Consider the following 8,178-nt stretch of genomic DNA (forward strand, 5'->3'; position numbering starts at 1 on the left):
GCGAGGCGCAGGGCCCCGGCTCCCTGGGCGGTGGGGCCTGCGGGGTCTGGAGAAGCCCCTTTTCCCTTCCCAGGACTTTTCTCCCGGGCTGTGGCTCTACGCGGAGCACCCTTTCACCTGACCCTGCAGGGGGTCGTTCCCCGCCCTGTGGCCCCTGTCCCCGGACTCACCAGCTATGGGCCTGGAATGCACGCAGTTGGGGGGGGGGGGATCCGAATTCTTAGGACCTGGTTCTCAGCATTCACCTCTCCTAGCACCCAGCCCTGATGAGTGCTCTACCAAGACCAACATGCGCTAAGCTATACAGATCATCTCAGGGGTTCGTCCAAAGCCAAGTGAATTAAACACAATGTGTGTACGCTTTGTTTTAGCTGTTTTTAATCTAAAAGAGAGGGGGCTGGAGGGGTGGCTCAAGCGGTAAAGTGCTTGCTTAACAAGCTCAAGGCCTTGAGTTCAAATCACTGAAAATGGAGCAAAAATACTAAGAGAAATACGCTGTAAGCACAGCCATTTTATACAAGAAACTGGGACTCAGAACGTCCCTTCCTTATTCAAGATCCACACTGCGGATGGTGGTGGTACTGTGATACAGTGATACTGTGATCCAAACCCATTTTCCTAATTCCCAAGATCAGGCTCTGTCGGAAGGGAGGTAGCACCCCAATGCTATTTACCGGGCACAATTGGGCCCCTCCCACCAGAAGTGCCTACCCACTGCCTGAGGTCCCTGTGACACAGCCACTGGAGAGGGGACAAAGATTACCCATAGATTCAGAGAAGCTAAGAGGTCTAGCCAGGGTTGGTCTCTGAACTCACAGATTTCAAGGCTCACAGAGAGCCTTGAAGCTCAGAAAGCAGAGCCCCAGGGACAACTTGGCTTTGCCCTGCTCAGTTTCATGGGTTGGTAGGCCTGCCTAATTTTGTTATTACTTCTTGCTCTAGGGGCAACCCTGAAAAACCCCAGTTTGAGCTCCTGGAGGGAGAGAGAGCTCAGGGAAGGTGGAGCTGTGTTGGTCAGACATTTTCACCTGCTGATGTCCCTGGCACTGGAACTGACTGGTTCGGAAATCCCTCAAGGAGTGACAGGGGCTATTTATATTTGAGTGTGCAGGCTCCAGGGTAGGAGCACAGAGAGGCCGGCCAGCCTAGCTTTAAGTGTCTGAAGACACGCAAACTAGGAGGAAACCAGTCCATAGGACCAGCTGTATTTCCTCTATGAGAGTCACATTCCAGAACTGGAGAGGATGCAGAATGAAGGGCCAGGAGGAAGCTGGGCCGGGACGGTGAGGTTCTGGCGCTGGGAGCACAGAGAGGCCATGGCCCAGCAGGATGCAGGACAGGACTGGAAAAGTAGCTTCTTGTTTAGGAAATCCCCAAGGGAGAGAGGGTGACTGTTTTCAGAGAAATCCAGCCTTGGAAGTAAGCTCACCTGCCATTCCCAGTGGCTGCTTAGCGGCCTCCTGGAGGAGGTTACTCTTGTCCTTGTCTCCAAGGCCTATCTGATCCCCAGACTTAGGATGTCAGTGTCCAAGTCTTCACTAAGTTCTCACTCAGCTTCTTTGCGTGGATTCTTCGCTCTGAGGCCCTGGCTCTGGGGTTGGATGGGTTTCCAGATGTCTCACCTAGGCCCAGCTGAGCTACAAATCCCCTTTAGCATTTCCGTCAGAGCCATAGCTTGACACTATCAGCGCCATCTGCTTGGAACCTCAGGAAAGGAGCTGTGAGGGTACCTGGAAGACACCCACAGAGCTGGTAACTCCACAAAGACCTAATTTCCTAAAGAGAAAAGATGTCAGACTGGCTCTCCAAGACCTTTTGTGGAGGGGAGAGACACACATAAATCTTCGCATTGTACCATGCCATGACATCGGAAAGTACCTAAGACTCTGGTGGCACAACTAAAGGGATGATTAAATCCATTTAAGGGGTTTCAGCAAGACACTTGGCCTTGAAGGAGGAGCAGGAGCTCACCAGAAAGATGAGAAGAGAAGGGCATCCCAGACCAGGGGAGGCACAGACATGAAGGGCCAGGCATCACTGCTGTGAGCCCCCCTACTGCCTCCTCTTAGGGTACCCCAACTCCCAACATTGGGGGTTTCCTTTTTTGAACAGATCTACTATTTTTTTCATGTTTATTGGCTGTTGTCACACAAACTTTCAACCCCACACACCTGAAAACAAACTTAGATTACACAGACAACTACACACACACACACACACACACACACACACACACACACACACACACACACACACACACACAGAGTTTCCAGCGTCCAAAAAATATAGTTCAATGAATGGGTGAATGGATGGGTGAATGAAGTGAGTGCCTCAGCTGGTAAGAGTGAGAACTCTCCCAGCCTAAGCAACTTATAGATGGATGGGAGGTGTGAGAGGAGGGATTGAAGCCGGTGAGTTAGTTGAGAGAGCCTCAGTCTGGTACCCTAACTCAGGCCCAACTCCAGGATCTTCTAAAGCCCTAGAGAGGAGAGGAGGGAGGACTTCCCTGCCCCAGCACCCCTACTCCAGCCTCCCACTAGGCCCCTTTTGGACGCGGCCAAGCGCTTCCTGGGCGGTCAGCGGGTTTCCGAGGGCCGCCTTACCTCCCTCCCTCTGTCTCTCCCTCCCAGTTTCCCTCCTCCTTTTATCCTCGAGTCTCTCCAGCTCCCCAGTGGGGCGGCTCCGGGGCAGCTCAGCAGCCCCCACTCGCCTCCTTGCAAGGGCGAAATTGCTAAACTTGTAGCAATAATGACCCTGCATTCAGCCCTCCGACTCCCGCCGAACGCCTGTGCGCCCGGGCCAGCCCGGCCTAAACAGTGCGCCCCTCCCTGCTGCCCGCCCAGCCCCCGGCCCCCGGGCCGCCCCTTCCCCCAGCGCACAAAAAAAAAAAAATGGGGAACAAAACCCCCCGCGCATTTCTCCGTCCCTCTGTTGAGCAGGCTGCTGCACAAAGCCCCCGCTCGGAGAAGCAATGGGGAGCTCGGGAGAGACGTCAATCCGACGCGCTGGGGTTTTTTGTTCGCGCAGGGGACCTCGCCTTCCTACCACACCTTTTGTTCGGGACTCCAATAAAAAGCCATTCTTTCCGCACCTTCCCGGCCCGGAGCCGCCTTTCAGCAAGGCCCGGCCCCACAATGGCCCAGCGCTCCGAGGCCTCCCCATTCACCCGCCTTGGCACGCTCACAATCGGCCGTGTGGCAGCCCAGGCCTCGCACAGGCATTCTGCGCTAGTGACAAGGAGCTGCATTAAGCCGCGGCCGCCGGGGGAGAAGGGAGGGCGGCCGAGGGGGAGAGCTGGGCCGCGGCGGGACGCGGCGCTTCGCCCCCGGGGCCGCGCCGGGAGCCTGGGTGAAGGCCGAGGAAGGAGCGGCCTCCGCGCCGCCTACGGCTGGGCTGAGACCCTGGAGGTCGGGCCAGGCAGGCAGTTAGTCCGGGCGTCCGAGTAAAATTCGGGGCGCTTGGGGAGGAGAAGCGGGGAGAGATATGACAAAGTCTGGGACCTTCTGAATCTCCAGGGTGTTTTTCCCCATTAAAGAGATATTAATGAACAAAGCTGGGAAGAGATCAGACCTGCAGTCTGGGAGTCTGGTTCTCGCTTTTTCCTCCTCCTCCCCGTTGCAGTTTTCAGGGAGCCCTCCCCACTCTTTGGGACTAAACAAAGTCTGCAGCCAGCCAGCCGTTTGGAAATATTGCACCTTGTTTATTGACTCCTGTAGTGTATGGCAGCGGGTGTGTACACGGCGTGTGGATATAGTTATATAGAGAGATAATATGTGCTGAATACAGAATAGGAAACAGAAAGGCGACCTGGGAACACCTCGGGTGGTCCGCCAGGTCCGGGATTTGCTCAGCCCTCCCCCCCCCCCCCCAACTTCTGATCTCACTGGGCTGAATTTCCTGGAAGAGTCCTGAGTCTGCGGACAATCCAGAGACCTGGGCTGAGTCTCCGCTGCGTGGGGGAAGAGGGTGGAAAACGAAAATCAACTGTGTGATGGCGCCTTCGGGCCAGCCAAGGGGGACGCGGGACCAGAACCCAGAAAACCTGGGATTTCTGAAACCACGTCCCTAGTCGTTTTCTCTTCCCTTCCTTCCTTCTTCTTTTCTTTTTCTTTTGTGTGTGTGTGTTTTGTTGTTGTTGTTGTTGTTTGGTCCTAGTTGCCCGCCAACGTTTCGCCGAGGGAGAGGAGCCCTTCCCGCTCCAGGAGAAGCGGCGGCGGCAGGAGTCCCAGCCTCCAGCACCCCCGTGGAGGCCAGCACCGGGGGCCGTCGTCCCGCCTCCCGTGAAGCCTAGGCGATCGGACCTGGGCTTCCTCCTCTGCCCCTAGGCCGAGTTCTTTTCCCCAGGCCTCAAGCGAGCTGCGATCCAGATGGAACTCTGGGGAGCGAGACGTGTGTATTTCGTTTACTTCTTGGTTGGTTTGTGTGTTTGTTTTGCACCGAGGGGGCCTGGCTCTTGGACCTGGCCTGCTTCACGTTCCATTCTCCACGGCGCCAAGCGGCGATGAGGGGCGGGGGTGGGGTTGCCTGGCCCGCCGCGTAACCAGTGCTGTCTCTACCAGGCCCGAATGCCTTGCAAGGTGCCCTGCGCGCACGCGGCCCCGGCGGCAGCGCCCTGGTGCAGCGGTTGGGCGCCGCCGCCGCCGCCGAAGCCTCCCAGGTTGCTCATGTTCACAAAGGGGCCGCCTCCGGTGGCGCTGCAGGCGGGTTGCATGGCGGTAGCCGGCGTGGCGGAGGCCCCGCCGCCGCCGCCGCCACCGCCGCCGCCGGTCGGGTAGGCACAGCCGTAGCTGCCGCTGTAGGCCGCGGCGGCGGCGGCGGCGGCAGCGGCGGCGGCGGCGGCGGCGGCCGAGTTCCCGTAGCCGTAGGCGGGGAAGCTGTTGTAGGAATAGGCGCCCGCACCCACGCCGTAGGGCGCGCCGTAGGCCTGCGCGCTGGGCGTGACGCACGGCTTGCCGTCCCGCACCAGCACCGGGACGGCCACGCGGCGCGGCGGCGGCGGCGGGGCGTGCGCGCCCAGCTCCAGGGACTTGTCCTGCCGTTGTCTCTTGCACTTGTACCTGCGGTTCTGGAACCAGATTTTCACCTGCGTGGACGTGAGCTTCAAGCTGCTGGCGAGGTGCTCCCGCTCGGGCGCCGACAGGTACCGCTGCTGCTTGAACCTGCGTTCCAACTCGAAGACCTGGGCCTGCGAGAAGAGGACCCGGGGCTTCCGGCGGCTGCGTGGCTTGGGTCGCTCGCTCTCCTCCGCCGTCGCCTTACAGTCTCCGGCCACTTCTAGGTTCTTCTTCAGCTGGCAGCTTTCTGTAGAAGAAGCAACACAACAAGGGTTCGTTAACTGTGCTCGGCTAATGATCCACGCCACCCCGCTCCCCTTTTATTTTCGTGCGGTAGGAGATGTCTGAACTTTTTGCAAACTTCTTGGGACTCCTGGTCCCCTAGGATTATTCTGCGAAGGACAACCCCATCGTCCACAGACCGGCCCCGGTGGGGCGGAGACACGTTGAGTGGGGAGTCGTTACTGTGCATTTATTAAACTTGGAGCATCTTAGAGAGATGAGATTACCCTGTATTAAATCTGGAGCTCGACGGGCTAATGACTATTTTCAGGATGAAAGCTTCCGACTACATAACAACTACAGTATTTGCAACTCGTTTGCCTTTCACTCTACACGGATAACTGAGGGTGTGTGTGGTGCGGGGGGGGGGGGGACGAACGGGGGTGGTGATGTGCATGTTATGTGGGGAAATGTCTCAATGCAACGTGGTCGGTGACCTGCCAACTGCTTTGGTTTTTGCTTATTAAAGACTGCATGTAAATATGTGCGTGATGACTGCGTTATATCAGAGAAAGAGGGGTGGGGAATGCGTTTGGTTTTAGACAGCCTGGTGTCGACCTTAGGCCTGAGGAGCGTGTGGGAGGATAGGCCTTGGCCTCTGCCACGTTAAACCTCCTTGGGGGCTGGGGGGGGAAGGCGGTTCCTCCATCGGGTCCCCTTAGAAGCATTACTTGGGGGGGGGTTCTTCGGTTATCTGATCTCCCTGCCGAATTCACCTGGAGTCCGCAGGCTTCTGTGCTCGGCTCTGAGCCTTGTCTCTTTGGCCTACAGCCTGAAGTACAAAGCCAGACGTCTAGGAATGAATTTAAACAGGCCAGCGCTCAGAAGTGCGAAAGCTCCAAGGTCACCAAGAGCCCAGGGTGTTCCCACGCCCTTTCCTCTGCGGGGTGGCGTGAGTGGGGGCAGACAACGCGGAAGCCCCACGCACAAGAGCCAAGGACCCACTCGGCCGGTCTCTGCCCAGGTTCCCGGGCTGCCCGAATGCTAGAGACACCACTAGCTGCGCACACTGCCTTTCCGGAGAAGAGGAGACGTCTGTCCTGACTGCACGTTAAAAAAGAAATCGGAAAGCTGGCCAGCCTCCTGCTCCCTATTTTTTTTTTTTTCTGGGAAATGAGCACTTTGTCTGGAGGGGGTAGAGCAAAAAATACCGAGAGATGTTAGGACTCAATAGCTGAGTTCCATCAGTGTATCCTCATCTGGGCAGCGATAACCACTTTCTCCTGAGTGGGGGGCTGCCGCCGCCTCCTTCTCCTCCTCCTCCTCCTCCTCCTCCTCCTCCTCCTCCTCCTCCTCCTCCTCCTCCCCCCCCCTTTCTGGGGAGGGGAGGGGAGTAGTAGGTGTCAGGGTCACCTCGTCTTCCTTCCTCCACCCCAACTCCCTGGCAGGTACCTGCGCTTTGGAGCGGTGTGTCGGAGCTGTCGTTGGTGGTGGGGGGGGGGGCGGAGGCATGACCCTAGCCAAAGGTTAAAAGGGCGGGTGGCCGTGCTGGCAAGGTTTGTGGGCTGTCTGTGGGCGCTGAGCCATTGCTCCAGGGGTGCGGGTGCGTTTCCGTTCCCCCTCTACTCACTTTGGCTCCGGTCCCTCACGACCTCCTCTTCGTGGTCCTTGGGCCCGCTGCATGTGTCTCGCAGGACTGTGTGCACATAGCTCTGGGGACAGAGACCCGAGTCCCCGTGGCCGTCGGCTGCGGCTAGTGAGTTCAAATAAGACAGTTTCTCGCCCTCCTCTTCCTCGTCCTCCTCCCCTCCATCGGAAAACTGCGTGCCCTCCGCTGCGGCCAACATACAAGGCGCCGAGTGGAAGTGGTGTTCCAGGTCCGTCTGCAAATGAGCGCCGTGGAAGTGCTGCTGCTGCTGCTCCAGATTCAAAATGTCTTTGACTGAGAAAGGGGTGGAGGTGACCGGGCTTGGTAACATCATCAGGGCCACTTAATTGTCCAGTCCAAATACTCAATAAATCCCGGCGGGGGCGGGGAGGCAGCCGATGGCTCCAGCTCCCCTTCTGGACTCCGCCGCCGCCGCGCTGCAGAGTCCGGGTTTTGACAGACGCGTTCTCGCTGCAGTCTAAATCGCCTCCATTGGCCGGGATCTGGGGGTCTGGGTTTTGTTACAGCCACTGCAGGGACTGGGGCCCGGGAGGCGAAGCCTCTGTCCCGGGGCCTTGCGTCACGTCTGGGGGCGTGGCAAGCACCCGGGCCTCTCTCCCCATTGGTTCGGACTCCCGGGGGCCACGCCCCACGCGTCCACCCCGTAGGACCGTGCGGGTGCTACCAGAAATAGGCAAGGACTGAGGGTAAGGATCCCGAGGTCCCAGTCACAGGCGGAAGAGGCTGCGCTGGCCCGGGGTGGACGAACTTACGGATTTCTCGCTCCACCTGGCTGGACCTTCCCGACCTGGGCCAGTTCTGGAAGGCTCACTGTCCATGAAATCAATGCCCGGGATGGATGTCACCAGAGTATGTTTTTGTTTTTGTTTTCTCTGCTCACCTGCTGTGAGTGGGCAGGAAAACTTGGTGGCTGGTAAACGCTAATGGCGGGGATTCCCGAGGAGATCAAGTGTCTTACCTATGTGTGAACGACGTGTCACTTTCTGTCTCCTTGCCTTTGCTCAAGCTGTTTTTCTCCACCTGGATGGTCTTTCCTGCCCTGTTTCCACGAGTGGAAAGCTGTTCTCCGAGGCTCTACTCAATGCCACCTTCTCCAAGGAAGCGCTCCCCCGAGCGGATCGCCTGGCCGGAAGTCCTCTTTCCCGCCTCTGCACTTGGCAACTGCTTTGCCTCTGAGTTCTATAGCTTTAATGGACCTGTAAGGTGGTCCGGTTAGGCTGTGAGCCCCTAGTA

General features: G+C 58.0%; 1 protein-coding gene across 1 annotated transcript; it reads right to left on the reverse strand.

Annotated features, from left to right (window-relative positions):
• Positions 1–3,701: 3,701 nt before the first annotated feature.
• Positions 3,702–7,441, reverse strand: Nkx2-3 (NK2 homeobox 3). Its single transcript, XM_090346913.1, has 2 exons — positions 6,907–7,441; positions 3,702–5,301 (listed from the first exon to the last, which is right to left on the reverse strand). The coding sequence occupies exons 1-2, from the start codon at positions 7,256–7,258 to the stop codon at positions 4,553–4,555; spliced, it is 1,101 nt and encodes a 366-aa protein (XP_090203039.1). The 5' UTR covers positions 7,259–7,441; the 3' UTR covers positions 3,702–4,552.
• Between the last annotated feature and the right edge of the window lie 737 nt (positions 7,442–8,178).

The sequence above is a fragment of the Megascapheus bottae genome, chromosome 15 (genome assembly GCF_031878675.1).
Source record: "Megascapheus bottae isolate mThoBot1 chromosome 15, mThoBot2.hap1, whole genome shotgun sequence".
Classification (NCBI taxonomy): domain Eukaryota; kingdom Metazoa; phylum Chordata; class Mammalia; order Rodentia; family Geomyidae; genus Megascapheus; species Megascapheus bottae.